This window comes from Embiotoca jacksoni, unplaced genomic scaffold (assembly GCF_022577435.1).
Source record: "Embiotoca jacksoni isolate LCO1_2020_lvr unplaced genomic scaffold, fEmbJac1.0.p SCAF_101, whole genome shotgun sequence".
Classification (NCBI taxonomy): Eukaryota; Metazoa; Chordata; class Actinopteri; family Embiotocidae; genus Embiotoca; species Embiotoca jacksoni.
Window position 1 is genome coordinate 622,576 of NW_027185232.1, and position 19,268 is coordinate 641,843.

Sequence of the window (19,268 nt, forward strand, 5' to 3'; positions counted from 1 at the left end):
CAGCTGATCCAAATACAACACACCCATAATCGAGAACAGATCTCATCAGAGCGATATAAATATTTTTAATTGCAGACCTGCTTGCTCCTGTTAGACACCTTATTACGTTTAAAATATTTTTACATTTCATAACTATTCTCTGAATATGATCATTCCATGTTAATTTATCTTCGAGCCACACCTAGAAACCTAAAAACTTTCAGTTCAATCTTTTGTTCGCACATCTTTATCTGAGCATCAACTCCTCTCTTTCTAGTAAACATGAGTGTTTTAGTTTTTCCCACAGAAAACTTGAATCCCCATAAATAAGACCATCTTTCTACCACATTCACAGCCTCTTGTACTTTCCATTTAATGTGGTTTTTGTTCTTCCCCCTCTTTCACAGTGCTCCATCATCAGAAAATAGGAATCCCATGCGCTGTCATTTACCATCATGTTTCCTGTGGAGTAGCCAAGGAAGGGAGGGGGTTGGGGGGCGCTGCAGGTGATTGGCTGCTGTAACCGGAAGAGGCGGAACAAGGAGCTTCGTGTGTTTTTCGTCTTCCTCTCTGCTTTAATCTGCAGTGAAATGAAGGCTCAAACTGGATCTTTGTTCACTGTACTACAACTTTTGTGTTGTGTTTTACATGTTGTGTTCAAAATGGCTCTCTTAAACCAGTACATGAGGAAAAGTCAAAGATATCTAGAGTTTAGGAGCATTTTGAGTCCTCCAGTTTTTTCATAACCAGTTTCTGTGGTATTCACCAAGTAATGAGTGGTAGTGGTATCCTGCATTACAAGAAAAACACATTCAAAATCACTTAATTGGGAGATAAGTCCATGGATTTACTGGGCAGGGAGGTGTGAAAATTTTATGTTAGAAAAGTAAAGCTGTCGGGAGTAAGTAAGATTCAACTCTGAGATGTTGAGAAGTGGAAGAATAAAGCTGCATAAACTAGAAATACTCAAGTAGAGTACAAGTACCTTGAATTTGTGAATAAGCAAATGTACTAAATTAAATTCCACCACTGCAAATATATTTTATACAGACATGATACACATATTTGCAGTATGACTTTTTTTCCCATGTTTTGGACAAGATACTATAGTGGACAGGAATTTAAAGGCAAATTATTTTTTTTTATTGTCAAAAAGTGTTTTGTCCGTCATTTGAACATGAATAAAATGAAATCCTGAATAGGTGGTGTTAAACATTAAGTGGATTCCTGTTAAAGTCCCTCCTGACTATGACTCTACTTTATATCAAGAGTTTATACCTTACAGTTACTAAGAAAATCGAAGGCAAAGTTCACTTTTTTTGCATTTTGACATCGAAATTTCCTAATTTAAAATATTCATTAAAAATAATCCGTAATAGCTGGCGAAAAACTTTGACTGGATTCCCGTTCAGGAGAATCTCGACTATGACCCTGAGAAATATCAAAAGTTTGACTTTTGACGAGCAAGGATTTAGGTAAGAATTTCATTCAATATGTTTTTGCGATTTGATTTCTTCCCTGTTTGTTTTAAAGTTTAAGTGTGACACTGCATTTTCCCACTGACATTGATAATGTAATCTGTCATGTTACATGTTTAACAGGAGGCATTTTGACTTGTGACAGACTGCATTTCACTAAAGGAATTTCCTGCATGTACATACTGTCACTTTTTTCATTTAAAAAAAAAAAGAGGGGAAATTATTAGTCAGTGGTCAAAATCGATTAATTTTCTGCAAATCAATTAAAATTGATCGAGTCATTGCTGCAGCTCTTCATGGAAAAAAAAGGGGGGGGGGCGGGGGGGGACATTGACGTGACCAAACACTTAAGTTACCATTCAAATATGCCTGATAAAGACCTTTTACAGTCTGCAAAGTCTGGGGAAACACTGGGTTATTCCAGATGAATGGTATCTGTGCGTGTGCTTGTTCCCCACAGTCACCTGAAGCGGCCCAACCCTTCCCTCCATCCCGTGAGAGGCTCCGCGCCGACACCCACCCAGCCGGATCTGATGTGCTGACGTGTCGGGTCCTGCAGCCCAGTGCTCGAGCTCCAGCAGCGGAGTCAAAGGCAGCCGACAAAACTGCCAGCATGGCAGCAAAACACTTTTACCGACAAGGCTTTTTATTACTTTTATTTAACTTTATTTCAACAGCAGCCTTGGAGAAAAGGTTCTCCGACTTCAAGAGATGCGCCGATGAGGAGTGCAGCAGTAAGTTTCTCCGGCGACCAGCTGGGGGGCTTCGGGACGCGTCCTCCCCCATCCCGACACCACAGCTAGCCATAAACGGCGCCTTATCTCTGGACCTGTTGCCGATCGATGTTGGCGGCCGACCTTGAGCGCCTCTTCCAGTTGTTCTGATGCCGTTGAGCTGCGTGATGCTCTGTGATGTTAACGTTAGTCATCGGCGGGGTGGTCCGTTCAGACGCAGCCGCGGCGGCCGGTCGTCCGGCCGGCCGGAGCGGCCTGCCTCGCACGGTGAATAGTGGATGCTAATGTTAGCAGCTAATTAGCCACCGACCGGCTTGGTGTGTTAAAGCTGATGTAGTTCCTGAATAAACAGCATCTGGTTGAGGCCTCTGTTGTTCAACCCGATGAGATGACTGTTGACCTGCGTCTTATTTTGTTGACAACGCTGCGCAACACAAACCAACGGACCACGAAGACGTTTGTAGCTCAGCAAAGTGTAGATGAAACATTAGAAAACGAAGTGAGCTTTATTAGGTTTAAGGAAAAGCAGGTTGAGCTGGAGGGACGGTTGTCTGTTGAAGACAGTCTTCATCAGACACTAAGCGTTAACCACGACATAACGTCTTCTCCAGGTGATAAGAAGTCATTTTATTGGTTCGTTATCAGCAGGGAAAGATGGTTTTGACTCGTACAACAAATGATTACACACAAGACAAAGTCACAGCCCTTCAAGACTTCAAAGCTGAGACACAACCATGAGATTTAGGTTTTAACATCCACATCCGTCTTTTCTTGTAATCCGTTTGTTGCATCATCAGTTTTGGTCTCATTTTGTTTTGCTGCTGCTGTTAAAAGGACAAAACTGTTTACTGTAACTTCCTGTTTGAACTTGTGAAATGTGAAAAATAAGATTATTAAAAGAGTTGTAATTTTTCATCCTTTGCTTTTTTTAGTGCTTCTATGTCGGGGAAAAGCTGTGAAAGATTTCTCAGGACCTGATTGTCGTTTCCTGGGATTCAAGAAATCTGAAACTATCTACGTATACTACAAATTGTCAGGAAGAAGGGCTGACATGTGGGCCGGAAGTGTAAGTATACTATAGTTAATATTCAATAATTGCTGTGTTATTATGAAGCCAATCTAGATAACAAAAGTCCTCAACATGCTCTCTTGTCAACAGGTTGGAAGTAACTTCGGCTATTTCCCAAAGGACCTTCTTGCAATAAACCATCTTTATACTGACAAAGAAGTGGAAATTCCAGCACAGGTATGAAGATATGATACTAAAATGCAATAAAGCTCTCACGATCCAAATAATAGCATTTAGAAAGGTGATTACCATGCCTTTTTTTGTAACTTTCATTTTTCGTCTTCCTCTCAGGAAACAGATTTTGTCTGTTTTGACACTGGGTTTGATAAGTTTGACAACTACGACGTAGATTATCTTTTAGGCTCGTCACCGGAGGACAGTGATAATGAAAACAAGGGAGCATCTGACCAAATCCAAGTGGCAGAGGGCACACCGAAAGAAACACAGCCATCAGACGTGAATACCAGTGAGAAACCAACTGAGCATCATGATCAAAGTGCCTCTTTACCTGAACTCGACACCTCAACTGAGTCGCCTTCAACAGAAATAGAAGAGTCCGATTCAGCAGCTCCACCTGATGCTACGGAGGAAGAAGTTGAGCAAAAACATGCACCAGAGTTTGTTGAAAATATGTCTGAAAGTAGTGAAACCAAAGAACATGTGTCCAAAGAGGATTTTGATTCAGATGATGAACCAGTCTCGGTTTCTAAAGGAGTGCAAATCCCCAAGTTGACAACTACTTTTGGGACAACTTTTGATGCGGTCACCACCGACGAGGAAATCACCAAGAACGTTACCCCATATGAAGAGGAGGACAGTGAAGAAGTACAACACCATCCTGAAGATGACATCGATGTTAAAGAGGAAACTCCACTGCTGTCGTTCTCTGAAGAAACCATGAACACTCCAGCATCTGATTCTCTGAAAGAGACTGAAAGTCCGGCAGCGGCACCGGACGACAAACCAAAGCCAGCGGAGGAGAAGAACATGTGGACATCGCTTGGAGATACTGTGTTTTCAGTTGTCACAGGAGGAGAGATGGCAGGGCAAGATTTGAGTTCAGAGGAGGATGAAGATGAGGAGGATCGGGAGGAAGAAGCTGTTTCAGAAATTACACAGAGTTTTGAGGAAGCAAAGGAAGAACCACTCTCAGTAAAATCCCACAAAGACCCGAAGAAAATAGAACCAGTTCTTGAAGATCCTCTGAAATCCAGCTCGGTACAGGCCGATATTAAAGAAACCGTGAGCGACACTGGGAAGGTTTTGTTTAATTTCGAGGATGAGAGTGATGGAGAAGTGATCGGACATGAGGAAGCTTGGGATGAAACGTTAAAGTCGGCTGAGGAGCCGATACGCCATCAAACAGAAGAGAGCATATCAGTAGATCCAGATGAACTTTTAGGCAGTCCTGACGCTGGGAAACCAGATATTAAAACAACATATGAACCCGCCGAGGACAAAGAAGAGGAGGAAGTGTCCAAGGTATCAGAGGTCAATAAGGATGAAGTAAATGTGCAGGACAGTAGTGTTGTAATAGAGCAGGATTTAGACGACGCATTGGAGGAAAACAAAACCGATCAAGAATTAGCCATTACTGAAAGAAAAACAAACCAGCGCAGGTTCACTGAAGAGAGGATATCAAATGTTCCAGATCTCAAAGATGACACAAATATAGTTAATGATAGTCAGATACAAGATGATTTAGTGACCGATTTAGAGAGTAATTACAGTCAAGATGAAGTACCTGTTGAGGAACCGGAGATTGACGACGAACCACATCCAGAGGAAAAGGAAGATGAAAAAGATGCAGAGATGGAGGAAGACAAAGAGAAATTACTCGAAGATGAAAATGCACTTTCTTTCTCACAGTCAGACGCTGAGGAACCTGAAACAGCTCAGCCCAGTGCGTCAACTCCAGAGCCAGAATACAGCGACAGCATAATGAGGCTGGCTCTGCTGAGAGACCACTTCACAGCGGAGAAAATGAATCGGGTCCAGAAGCTTTTCGGTCTAAAGAATCTGTTCAAAGTGGAGGCCATGTTCTCTGATCTGGACATAGAGCTCCAGGCTACCCGTCTCTCACACACAAGCACCATGCAGGCCATTGAAAACTCTCTCGAGGGGATCCTGGAAGCTTCTGAGAACGCTATCTTGGACGAAATTGAGAAGATGCTTGATGGTCGGTACACAAAAAACAACAATGACCACCATGCGGACACGAGTATTTTAGACGAGGAAACAGAAATACTGGATGACTTTCAGGAGCTCGCTTTCAGCCTTCGACAAAAATATTCGACAGCCAGTGACAGTACACCCTTAGCAGCAGAAAAATCATCAGATAATGAGCAAGGTGAGTTTGATTTTTATTATTTTAAATCTTGTCCCCATAAGGTACTAGATACTTGGCTCCTCTGTGATTGGCAGAGTCAACTAGCATTGCATTTTCCACTTTAACCACTGATAACTGGGCCTTTTACAGACAAATACAGGACATTACATCATCTTATGATCCAAAGAAAAAGTGAATTCCGGATTTGCTACGATGGCCCAGCAGATATGCCGTCCTCGGTTACCCTTTCAGACCTGTTTCGACCTGTATCTTGTTTCCAGATATATCCTGATTGAGTTTAAAGGGATTCATACCTGGCAGCAGCATATGTCTCAAGTGACATGTTATGATAGAATGAAACTTTCGTAAACAATGAATTGTGGCCACAAAGACACAAAATGCTTCTTCTTTTTTTTCTCTGCCACGTACTTAACTTTACCTTCTTCAAAAGCAGCTCAAGGCAACCGTGTTTGTTTGGGCTGGTTGCATGCTACAAAATTTTAAAAGTTAGCTTTCAGTGTGCTGAAGGACACATTTCTATGAAGATTTGGGCTGTAACTAAAACATATGTTCATTATTAATTAATTTGATGACTGAAAAGAAAACATTCTTCAGGCACTTTGAAGCAGAGCAAAAAGAAAAGTCATCACAGGGTCACTTTAAGGATGTGAATTATACAGTATTGTTTATTTGATTTATTACTTGTTTATTGTAGAGCATGAAAGGTCAGAAAAAAGTGAGAAAACGCTGGTAAATTGTTCCAGAGTCAAAGGTGTTTGACTTCACATTGTAACAGTATGCAGACAGAAGAAGAAATTCCACTCATTTGAGAAGTAGTAATGGTTTGACTTTTTGCCTGACAAATGGCTTAAAACTGAATCAATTTTTAAAATTGTTTATTCATTTTCAGTCAACTCACCAATCAAATAACTGATAGTTTCAGCACTAATTGAAACTACACTAAAGCACAAATCATCTCCAAATGTTGCTGCATGATTTTACTTTCTCAGTGAGCCTTGGATGACATTACATCTACACTTAGAGCTGCATCATCCAATATGCATTTTAGTTCAATACGGTGTGAACATTTTTTAATTGCATGACAAAAGATCTTTCTATCTTTGCTTTACAGATATCATGTAGTGTACAGAGATGTTCCAGATTTATAATAGAAGCTGGTACAGGCCTTTGGCAAAGACACTCTGTTGACAAAGCATTAGATCAGACCTGCTGTCACAAGGTCAAACCCGAGTTACCAAATGTACACCTCCCAGAAAAAGACCCAATTCCCCCACCACAATTACAGTCCTCTCTAGCCACAGCTGAGAAATCACGTTCTTGATTACTCTCTAATTGCGCATGGGTTTTATTTTCTGTGTTTGCTTTATAGATGAACATGAGTTCAATGTTACAGAAGACGTGGCCCACATTGTTGAAGAAACATTTGACAGCCTTCCGGAGGCCGAGAGCGGTGACAACGTCGCATTAAAGGATCATGAAGAAAGGCCAGCTGAGGTGGAAGAGGAGCAGATTGTTTTGGACGAGGTGCCCTCTGCTCCAGACGTCAGCGTTGACGAGGACGGCGGACATTTTAATAAAAACAAAGACAATCCGCCGAACTTCAGTGAATCGGACGAGATGCAGAAAGTCCCTCAAGCCACCCTGGAAAATCCTTTAGACATGGGACTTGGTGTTGAGGTGGAGCACTCACCCTCAGGTTGGTAATCTAAACAACATAATTGATATATCTTTTTCAATTATGTCAATTGTGTTGAAATTATGCCAAATTTCTTTAAGGCAGAAACAAAAGCTGCTCAGTTGCCACCTTGTGGGAAGAATTCTTTATATTTTACTTTTTGCCAATTTCTTATCTTAAATTTGACAACTCGATTAAAAGATCTTCATTATTCATGATGACATAATTAGAAAATATAAACCTGTATTTCCTTACCATAAAATATAGCACAATTGTGTTCAAAAGTTCACTCCTGGGATCCATCTATAAGTCATAGATGAGTTTTGTTTGATTCTGACTATCAGCTAAAATGTAAGATTCTCACGTAGTGCATCCATAACACATACAAACTGACTAACTGGCAAATATCGTCCCATAAGGATCTATGGACTCGATGGAGCCAGTATCTGAAATGCACGAAGAAGAAGCGGGATTACTCTCAACTGGAATTGTTTACACCAGTTGCATCCTTTCAATAATCAAGAATAAAACTTCAGAGTGGACCACTGTGGTAAGTCCAAGAATTGTACAGTACTGTAAGATACTTGTCTTGTCTCAGTTCATCCCCATTAATTCAGAACATAAATTCGACATCACATTAATCTCTGTGTGCTGCATGTCTGTTGCGGTTCCAACTAGATATCAAGAAAGTAAAGAGAAGTGAGAGCTTGCTTGAGAGCTTTGGAACAAGTAGGGAAGTTTAAAAAAACAAAACAACGTATTGGGAAATTATCACCACCAGCTACAAAGCAAATGCTGGTAATGTATGGAAGTGGTTTATATGTCTACATATCATCTACATAATATAGTTTATAATATCCTGCCCTACACACACTATTAGCCAGTCTGCAAGGAAACTGGGTTTTTAAAAGGTAACTACACTGATGATAACAGTGTGAAGTGAACCATTGAGTACTCAAATAGACACAAAATAAAAAATTGGTATGATGACAGAGATTTGGTCCAATAATGAGTGTAGAAGACTGAAGAAATATAATTTTTCTAAAAAGTGTAAATGAACAGCAAACAAACCAAATATGAACCACGATACTATCACTATACTGTACTGGCTTCTAACTACCCTGCAACGGATAAAAGTTGTTTTTTTAAATCCTATAAGCATTGTGGTCTGTCCTGTAATCCCACATTGGTCGTCAGTGCTTATTAGGACGTCTGTGTCAGGGAAAGTTCAGATGTCCGACTTCCCCTGAACGTCCCAGGGCCCTCCCCCTGTTGACTGTCGCGGTGTCGGTTGAAGTTCAACAGCCGGTGCTGATAGACGGGCCTGATAGACGGACCTGATCTGGACTCGGACCAGCAGATCACAACACACCGTCTCCATCTGGACTCGGTACCGTCGAGTTCTCGGAGCTCCTGAAACTCTTTCTGTGGTCAAACTGGTGTCAACATTTGATCCAGCAGATAAACTCGGTTGTTTTATTTCAGAACTGAATGGAACCGTCGGCTCGTCTGTAATTACCATTAGAAGCTGTTGGTTCTGTTGGTTCCGAGTCCGGCTGTTAAACGTCATTTTATTACATCGTATTCTTTAACGCTGTCGGCTAACTCGCGTTAGCTCAACCTGCAGTGGACTGTCGAGGACAGCTAACGTGCTAGCAAGCTAGCTGGTATCTGTCAAACTAGCATTCAGCTAGTTCCGTTGTTGAGTCCAACCCGACCATAGAGAGCGAAGCGGTACCGGACCCGTGGTGGTACCGGACCCGTGGCGGTACCGGACCCGTGGCGGTACCCCGACCCGTGGCGGTACCGGACCACATCAGCATGTTTCTCCTCAAAGAAGTGCGACATGTAAGTGAAACATTTGTCAGACTGAGCCCCGGTCCAGGTATTAATGATGTCGTCATGGTCCAGGTATGAATTATGTCGTCATGGTCCAGGTATTAATGATGTCGTCATGGTCCAGGTATGAATGATGTCGTCATGGCCTGCTGACGTGTTGATGAGCGCGTGACAGACGGTCCAGGTATTAATTATGTCGTCATGGTCCAGGTATTAATTATGTCGTCATGGTCCAGGTATTAATGATGTCGTCATGGTCCAGGTATTAATGATGTCGTCATGGTCCAGGTATTAATGATGTCGTCATGGTCCAGGTATTAATTATGTCGTCATGGCCTGCTGACGTGTTGATGAGCGCGTGACAGACGGTCCAGGTATTAATTATGTCGTCATGGCCTGCTGACGTGTTGATGAGCGCGTGACAGACGGTCCTTCACTTGGTCGTTTTGTTGTTCCTGAATTCACCCACCAACCTCGTCTTTAGCAACAGGTGCACCTGAGCTCGCTCAAACGTTTGCAGAAGGCCTTCCACTTTCATGTGCCTCTTTTCATAACGTGTTTTCTGAGTATGACCACCATCTTTCCTTTGTGCAATGCCATATTAAACAGTTCGGCTTCAGGGAAGATGTTAACTTAATTTCACCTTAATGCCTGCATTGTACTAGAGCGGAGTGAGTGTTTGCTCCTGCATGAACAATCACCTGTGGAGTTCAAAGGTTTCTTTGAGGTTGAGCCACTACGTACTTCTGCCTGGACATAAAAATAAACCACTGAAGCCAGTTTAACTGATTTAAACCCCATCTGGATTGCAGTTGTAAGATTTAGGTGTCTACATTTTAAAATAGCTGATGGATGCATAATTTTTTTCTTTTTTTGTCAAGTTGTAGCACCAGCTACCTTTTATAATACTCTTAATACTGCAATGCTTAAGAGGTACTTATCCACGTCAAAATGTATAGTGCACTGGATTGACACTGTGTATTGATTGTGGTAGTGAAAGGAAACGTAAAAGAGTTCAGTAGTTTTGCAGCTTCTTGCCTTTCTGTGCAGTTGATCTGCAATTTCAGCTTTGATGACTCCGGCATAAGTAGATCATTTAGTTGCACAGCACTTCATTTTTGTTAATGCCCTCGGTAGTGTGATGACCTGCCTTTGTGGTGGTGCGAGTAGAGTAACAGATCACTCATCACTCACCTTTGTTGTTGATCAGATTGTGGTTCACACTATCTTAGTCAAAAGGTTCTTATAAATACTGAAAGTTGATTTGAGGCGATACTAAATGTAGATCTTCTGCCTTCTGTGCCCATTTAGTGTCTCATTAGATTATTTTTGTTTTGTTTTAAAGGATGATAACAAGTGTAACAAAGCTGTTTGCTCCTCACCTCATTTGACATGCAACAGTTCCTTCTTATATTATTTATGTTTAACCATCTTTCTCCAGCTTTATGTCAGACTTCAGTGTGAACACTGTGTTTGTGTTTTTGTGTCCTCAGATGATTTCATTGCTGCCAGAAGAGTGGAAGCCAGGTGAAACTTTGTTTGGCTGTCCTTGGCAAGCTGTTGTCCTCACCGCAGTGGTTGGGGTTGTGACCTTCACCCTCTTCTTCTGGAGAACTGTTTTGGCAGTAAGTGTTGCAATATCACTGCTCTCATCTCAACTCTTAATAATATGTTATTATTTGACAGCAACAAATGATAATCGTGTTTGTATAAGTTTAGATTGAATCATGTTTTGAGTCTAAAGACATTGTCTTGGTGCCTAATTCTCCCCCTGAGCTTAACTACCTTTAGATTGAATTGGACATAATGTAATATTTTCCATATCTGGATCATTATTGGACAATATTTATAAACTTTCCTAGAAGTTAAAGCTACATTACACATGATGAATGCGCGGTGCTAATTATTTCTAATGTTTTGATAAGCCATAAAATTGATGTTAATTTACTGTATTTTTTTAGGTAAAGAAGAGAGAATACCTTGGTAGGTTTTACTTATGTTTTCCTCATCACGTTACAAAATGCAGATTTTTAAATCCTCACTGACTGTGTTCTTTCTGTTGTGGAAAAAGTGGATGAAAAAAGGCTCGCAGAACAAATCCAGTCACTGAAAAAAGAAAAGATCGATGCTCTCGCCAAAATGTCTGAACTTAAGAAACAGGTGAGTTACAAGAGAAATGTGATCAAAGGTCTATGAGCTACTTTGGATAAAGTTTTAATTAGTTTTTTCTTCTTTTTCTGAAAGACGGAACAACTAAAAGAAAATCAGAAGCAATCAAAGGAAACCGTTAGCTGTACAATGAAAAGGATGCAAAACCTAGAGGTAAGGAAACGATGTGTTTTTGTCTTGTTTTTGTTTGTATTGTATTGAGTGTTTTTATTTGAAAAGGAGCTTTTAACAATGGAGAAGGGTCTGTTGTTAGATTTGCCTTTCACAACTACCGCTGCACATCTTATACCTGTAAATCATTTCATTATGTTGTGTGTCATCTGGAAAGAAGATAAAATGACTTCTTGTTTTTTAAGGACTGTCAGTCAAGTTTCTCTCATTTTCTTTTTTCAGAATAAAGTTGTGGAGGCAGAAACACTGAATGGACAGATGGCTGAGGAAAACAACAAATACGCAAAACTACTTGAAGAAGAACGGGCAAACTTTCTCCAGAACAAAAACAGGGTAAGTGTTTAATGTATTTTCCTTACTGTTATTATTAAAAACTGTCTCCTCAGATTCATGACATTAAATGCTTTTTCAACAGATTGAAAAATTAGAGAAGTCAAATGAGAAGTTGCAGCTCAGCAGGAAAAAGATTCAGGAAGCGCTCAATAAGGTACAAATCCTTGCACAATATTTCGTAAAGTGCAAGACTCCGCTGTGTTACTGTAACCTTTCACTTTGAGTGCATCTAATGAACTCTGCTTTGGCCACAGACAACTGTTCTCCTGGATGAGGCTAAGATTCGTGAAGATGCCCGAAACGTTCAACACAAATGTCTTCAGAAAGATTTTACTGGATTAAAAGAGGAAAACAAAACGGTAAGCAGTAGACCTGTTTTGGATTTGTTGATCAGTGAATCCTTTTACGAGGGCCATTATATTGTGAATGATCAAAATATAGCCAAGTAAAAAAAGCTAAGATAATTTTAGAGATTCTTTTCCTGGAGCCTTCTTCTGACCCTGCCAATCACTTCCAGCTCAAGGCTACTATTAAAGGCTGGGAGGAAAAACACAAGGAACTGAACGAGAAGATTAAAGTCTATCAAAAGTCCCAGAAAGAACTCAAGGACTCGGCGGTGCTCAAAGATCACAACGTGGAGGTCAGTATTTTTCTCTCACTATTGTCATACTGACTTGTCTTTTGTTTCTTGACTTATATCAAATTATTTGCTGACCCTGCACAAAAATGTCTGCTAACAGGTGCTGTCTGACCTCCTGGCAGACCTGGATGCTTGTGATTTGCAAAAAGGGAACACCAAAGTTTTAGCCAATGGTGAAGTAGCACCTGGTGAGGCCAACGCTGTCATTAATTTAGGAAAAGGAAGAATAAACATGCAGATACATTCAGTAGTTTTGAAGTTGAGTTGTTTTGTTAACCACCATTTCATAATATAAAGTGTTCTTCGCTGTCATTTACAGATAAGAAAACAGCCATAAAGAACAGAATCAAGCAGATGATGGATGTTTCCAGGGTAAGATGTCAACAAAGGTTTTAAAACTCACTCTAGTTTTACTAAAGAGTTTCAATGTTTTTAAATTAGGCCTTTCGGGATTGTATGGTTCTCATTTCTGTACTTGTTCACAGGTCCAGACCACACTCACTGTAGTTGAAGAAGAGCGCGATCGCTTCATGACAAAACTGCTGAATGAAGAAAAGTCAAGGAAGGCCCTAGAAGGTATGTCGGTCATGAAGAAATACATTTTCTGTCAACATTGTGTAATAAAGTAGTATTACTGATAATGAAATCGCACAAATGTGAAGTTTTCGAACGTCTCTCATTTAACATTTTGTTTTAAATTATAACAGAACAACACCAGGAGCTGGAACATGCAATTGCAGCCCTAAAAAGCGATAAGAGCCACGTTGAAAACCAATTCACGATCCTCCAGCAGAAAAACGAAATCATGGTTGAGATGTACCAGCAGAAGGAAAACGCTCTGCAGCAGTGAGTGCAGTTTCAGCACTCTGTAGAAATGTCGCCACATTTTTTTCTTCAAATATGTGAACAAATGTTTTATGATTTCCAGTGATTGAGAGTTTTGTGATATAATATTTGCAACAGTCTCTAAATTTGATTTACTATCATTTCACAATGATGACGATGAATAAGCTGAACTTTTTTTTTAAAGCAAAATCCAGTTCTGTATAAATGCCTGCATCTTTAACATGGAGACGCGGTATGAAGAGTTGAATACAGATGTTTGAAGGAGCGTCTCTGTTTGTTTTGTTTTTACAGGAGATTAACCAAAGAGGAGCTGGAGCGACGCAGCAAAGAAAATCTGCTGACTGAGGTTGGAGGAAAAGCTCTTGAAGCTGAGGAGCAGGTCAAAGTCTTAAGGCAGCGCATTAATGAAATGGAAGACCAGATGAAGAAGACCGAGGAAGTCTATAAAGAACAGGTGGGCTGTGGTTAAGATTTATATTTTAAAATGAACAAATACGAAGAGAAATTTCCCTGAAACCTGAACCCTGGCTGTATGGCTCTTTTCTCTTCTTTTAGATAAAGGAACAGGAAAACAAAACTCATTCAAACTGGGTAACTTGCATGGAATACATTCACAAATAACAACATGCTATAAACAGATATTTGAGCCTTTTTAGGATTAAAAACAAGCCGTAAATTGTATATTAATTCTCCGTGTTGTTTCCAGGTAAATGCCCGTAATGCAGAGCGAGCTCTGAATCAAGAGAAGGTCGAATCATCAAAGCTCCGTGAAAAGTGAGTGTCGGCAGAATTATTAAAACGGTTTCATGAAAAATGTTGGATTTCTCAGTCCTGTAGTTCATCTGAAATGTCAGAATATTAATTTCCCCACTCATGATTAGCCGGTTTATACGCAGAAAGTTGTGAAAACCACCAAATATTCATTGGTTGCAGCACCTAACATCACCGTAAACTAAATATCTTGGGTTTTTGTTTTCTTTTGACTTATTTGGACAAATTGTTGAAGCAATTTGATTGTGTCATCTATTTTTGTTGTTGTTGTCTATTTTCAGCAGATATAATGATAATTCAAATAAATGTGAGGTGCAGCTCAGCCCGTCACAATGAATTGCATCTGATCAGGTTTCCTGTGTTCACAGACTCTCCGTACTCACCTCCCAACTGAATGAGCGCCGCGCTCCTCTCTTCAGACCGAACTCCGGTCAGCCTGCCGGCCCTCGTCAAGGTAAGCCGACACAACTCGCCTGCTGTTCTCTTCCCAGCGGGACGGTTCTCCACAACCACAGGAGGAGGAGGAGGCTGTTTCCTAATCCTGCTTTTTTCTTTCTTCTTGTAGTCTTGTTTTTGCTTGTTAGGAAACATTTGGTCACGTGTCGGCGTTCTATTTGTCATGTTGAAGTACTTTGACTTTCTCAGAGAGCCTGGAGCGAGGACCTCTTCTGTGCCTAGATTGTGGTGTATTGTCAGCTGCTGCTTTTCTTTCTGTAAATTGATGGTTTGATCATAACAGGTGACTCTTATGGGCCCTCTCCTGTGAGTGGGGGTGCGCCATCCCCTCCATTAATGATAGAGGGTCCCAGGCGCCCTCCTTCTGCCCCAGCCGGGCGAAGAATTGACCCGTATGGTGAGTCCAAGTGGATTACTTCATCTTCAGTTTTTCACCGGTCGGACATCATCCCTGCACAGTAGCCTCATGTCCTTAAATCTCTCTCCTCTTCCACTCCTGACTTTAGTTTTCTTTTCAGCGTTCTCACCTCGACTTTTTCCTTCCTTTATTTCTTCCCAGTGTGTCGCATCCTGCATCTTTCTGCTACCTGCCCATGTTTTGTACCTTTTAGTTGAACCATTTAGAAATGTCCTTTGTGAGGAAGTCTTTTCGTGTGTTGCTGTTAAAATGTGTTTTGCCCTCTTTTAACTTTTAAAGCCCTGAAAATATATTTTCTCGATCAGCTTCTTAGTATGAACAGTTGGGTCATATAACAAAGTAGTCTCGATAAAGCAGATTAGATGACTTTTCATGTTAAACTCTTAATAAACAGGAATTTCTCAAATGTTCTGCTTAATAGTTGTTTATTTAACTTTCACTAAGGAGATTTTCATTGGAAACCAAGTTTTCAGGGGTTTAACTAATATAAAATGCTTTGCTCCTCTGATTTTCCTACTTTATCTCCTCTTCCTTTTTTCCTCAAACCATGTTTTCCCTGGAAAGGTGCTACAAACAGTCTGACTTTTTAAAAAAATATTTTTTTATATCATTCATCGTCTTGTCTTCATCTCGCCTCAGGTCCTCGACCTCCATCAGATCCACATGGTCGTTACCCTGACAACAAGCACATCTCTGGGATGGGTATGTCCTCTGAAGTGTCTTTGCATTTCAAAGGGTTCATGGTTGCTCCTAACCTGCTCATAACGCTGTGCTGTTTCTCCTCTTGCAGACATGATGGGCCCTCGTAGCTCATCTCCAGCCAACTTGGACGTTTCTGTAAGTCATTTTCTCATCACGCCGTTTGACTCTCTTTTATAAGATACCGTCCCTCCTTCCATCTGTAGAGCTACGGCTCCTACCTACATGTCCGCTGTGTATGTCCTTGCTCGAAAACAGACACAAGAGGTAGATCCACAGGTAAAAGCCGAGGCTGCGGCTGAGGCCTCCACAGAGAGTCCAGAGCCAGTGAGTACAGAGACTCTCCGGTTGGTGCTTGGTGTGAAGGTGTATGCAGGCACTCCACCCTCTCTTCCCTACAGCTGTATGTGGATATGGGAAGAGTTTAACATGTTTGGGTTTTTTTGCTTCCCTGGGGCTGAACTTAACTGTTTTTAAGGCTGAGTGTGTGGCTTCACCTGCTCTCACACCACTGACAGAAACACTCTTTTAGACAAAACTTCAGCGAAATGTGTCTTGGAAATATTTGGGTTTTTAAAAGTTGCAGAGTATGTGTGTCAGAGCTCAAGTATTCGTTAAAGCGGTTTGATTTTTTTTTTTCACCCAAATAATCATGGTGTGTGGTTACTGGTCATGTGATTGAGGCCGAGCTAAATGCACTTATGGTTTGGGAGTTAATTGTGTGGTTTCTGAATATCTTCACTGCATGATTAAAATTTTAATCCATCCGCTGTACACTCAGGAAAATTGCGACCGCACATGAAAAAAAACCATCCCAGTTTATTTTCTGCTTTTCTGATCATCTGTGTCTATTTCAGGGACCTGGATCTTTCCACGCATCACCTATCAGGGACTCGCCTGGCCCCATGGTCCAGGGCCCTCCGTCCGGCCCTGGACCCCACGACCCACTACTGCCGCCTGGACCCCACGGTCGTCTACCACCACCCGGACCTTACAGACAGCCACGACCTGGTCCTTACCACCTCCCACCTGGCCCCCCTCCTCCAAATGCACTTCCCCCTTTGCACGGGCCTCCACTACCGGCCAACGGACACCCAGGGATGCCGCTGCCTGGACCAATGGGAGGAGAGTTTGGACCTCGACCGGCCAATGGGCATGCCTTCCACCCCAGGCCGGGTCCCGGCCACATCATCGATCCTCGGGGTCCACCGCCACCACACTTCCGTCCCCCTCTGCCTCATCACTTTGGACCGATGCCTCCGCCACACGGTACAGTCAGCCCTTTGTTTGAGTTTCAGCACATCGTGTTTTGTAGCCTCAGTATTTTGTCAAGAATTTAGTGTCGTTTCCACCCTTTTAGTCAAAAGAGTGAGTTTTTCTGTAGGATGTGCCGGTGTTCAGTGGTACATGAATGGATGTGGGGAGCCTGTTCGCTGTAGCTGCATCATGTAGACCAGCGAGTCTGTACAAACCCGCTGACAGACGCAGCTGATAGCACGAAGTAGACGGTGCTAATTCAAGCCCTAGAGGGAAACATGCATCTGTCACCACCTGCGCTGCTTAAAGTGAGACGATATAACTCCTGATGAACAGCAGCTGTTGAAACCACGAGGGAAAATTACAAGATAATGAGGAGTTGCAGAACGTCTGTTTGCTAACGTTAGCCACCATGGGATAGTAATGTCTGTTGCACGGAGAAAGCAAATGTTTTAGGATTATAATCCGTCCATTTCAGTTGTTGGCAGTTTGTTCGATAATAAAAGTTGTTCTCAATCTATTGTTCATGACTCCCTGTATGTTGCTCATTTGTATATTTAGTCGCTGATTGTGTGGATGTTTTCCAGCCTTTTCTGACTGTTTTTCAATCGTGCCGTTAAGGTGTCCGTGGGCCTGTGGGACCACGTCCACCCGTCCCTCCCGACATGCGCTTCCCAGGACCGCGTGACCACACCGGCCCACCAATGGACCTGCCTCTCGGTCCCCCACGCCATCCTGCACATCCCGGTGTTGGATATGGTCATGCTGCGCCCAGTGCCCTCCAGAACTCAGCGGGAGCTCACAGCGGCCCCAGACACGACCTGCATGTGAAGCAGGAGGCCCGTCAGGACTCCCGTCAGGACTCCCGTCAGGACTCAGCGAGGCCAGCCATGGTCAAGCCTTAAAAAATGCCACCAGCTGCAGGAGCTACGGTACCACAATAACAACCCAGTCCAAACATAGGTCATGATTATTTTCATATTTCTGTTATAAAATGAAAAAAATTAAATGATGTTTATCAAAAACGTGGTCTTTAGATTAAAGAATCATCAATAATTATGTGTCTGAAATCAATATGAATTGAGAGGGTTGCCACTTTTTCTGAACCGCTTATTGTGCAATAACACTTCATTTATATGCCAGAGAATTTTCATTTATGTGGATCTTTTAAAAGAATATATATAGCAATGATTTTTAAAGGGCAAATTTTTTTAATGTCATTTCCTGTGGAAATTATTTTAAAAAAGGAGAAACAGGAGGGAGGTTTAGCTTCTAACATTTCAGGAATACCATAATTTCCCCAAAGCTGTTGCTTTAGTATGAACTGTAAAGCAAATGTGTAATTTGATGGCCAGATGTATAACTTATTTTACTATGTTGGTAGAACTTTTAATAATAAAAAAATGAAAAAGCTGTCGGTGTTATGTTATCAGCGGAGAATGTGCTTTAAACACTCTCTGTGGGCTCTGCGAGATGTGATGAGGCCTTTATTTGAGAAAAAATAAGGCATACATCTGTGCCACTACTGCGATAGAAACATATTGGTGCAAAAACTGTATGCTCTTTAAAAAAAATTTGCTTAATGTAGTTTTTACGTGGGCAGGGACAGTGAAGCACAGTGCCGACATGTTTTGGCAAATTACCAAGATCTTTCTTCACATTTTGAAATTATGATCTGGACGAGAGTCGGCTCTTCTCTGCTTCTCACCACCGTCAACAGGCCGTAGACCTGGACAGCATTTTCACACACACACGGTTCTCATCGGCACACACTCGCTCAGGAATTTACCCCAAATCTAAGTTAAGAGGCACAAAAGACGCTGAAAGTGTCGCTTCACCCAAAATAAACATCACGCGTCTAAACGTACCTGCTCCAGATGTATGAAGCCATGCGTAGTTTTGGTTTTATTTGTCCATATTTTGAGGAAAAACAGAGTTTGTGCCTCCATCACAGCATCGTAGAGGGGAAATTAGTTTAATTTGAAGTGCTTACAACAATTAAAAATTATATTCACACACCGTGATCTAAACTGCATTATTTTAAACCAAGACTAAATTTATTCATCCATAAATTAGCGCTGATGAACCAAAGCTTATCGCTACACATATGATGAATATAATTTATTGTTGATTCTATTTTATGGGTACTTTTTTTTGTGTTGTTGTGCAGTTGGCCTTTGTTGATTTGGATGAAGTTGATAAAACGGAAGCTATTTGCAAGACTAAATGTGACGAGGTGGAGGGTCAGTGAAAGGACCTTTTCTGTAATTTGAGGGAACTGGACTGAAATAAGTGAAAATGGTAGAAAATAAAACTCGGCAGATTACATTATGTCTCGTACACGTTTAGTCTTTAAAGGGAAATAACTTGAAATTATTAAAAAA

General features: G+C 41.4%; 1 protein-coding gene across 4 annotated transcripts; it reads left to right on the top strand.

Moving 5' to 3' along the window:
• Positions 1 to 2,004: 2,004 nt before the first annotated feature.
• On the top strand, positions 2,005 to 19,215 carry mia3 (MIA SH3 domain ER export factor 3). 4 transcript variants are annotated; one of them, XM_069174106.1, is made up of 28 exons: positions 2,005 to 2,191; positions 3,124 to 3,257; positions 3,351 to 3,437; positions 3,552 to 5,610; positions 6,980 to 7,306; positions 7,705 to 7,835; positions 10,618 to 10,749; positions 11,086 to 11,107; positions 11,196 to 11,284; positions 11,369 to 11,446; positions 11,687 to 11,797; positions 11,880 to 11,951; positions 12,052 to 12,156; positions 12,315 to 12,437; positions 12,538 to 12,625; positions 12,757 to 12,809; positions 12,923 to 13,013; positions 13,145 to 13,283; positions 13,575 to 13,737; positions 13,839 to 13,874; positions 13,990 to 14,057; positions 14,423 to 14,508; positions 14,794 to 14,907; positions 15,568 to 15,630; positions 15,719 to 15,765; positions 15,886 to 15,954; positions 16,485 to 16,896; positions 17,506 to 19,215. In XM_069174106.1, the coding sequence occupies exons 1-28, from the start codon at positions 2,071 to 2,073 to the stop codon at positions 17,787 to 17,789; spliced, it is 5,304 nt and encodes a 1,767-aa protein (XP_069030207.1). In that variant the 5' UTR covers positions 2,005 to 2,070; the 3' UTR covers positions 17,790 to 19,215. The 4 variants fall into 4 exon arrangements, with proteins under 4 accessions (XP_069030207.1, XP_069030233.1, XP_069030224.1 ...); XM_069174114.1 differs by lacking the exon at positions 2,005 to 2,191 and adding an exon at positions 2,326 to 2,458; XM_069174132.1 differs by lacking the exon at positions 14,794 to 14,907.
• The last annotated feature ends 53 nt before the right edge of the window (positions 19,216 to 19,268 follow it).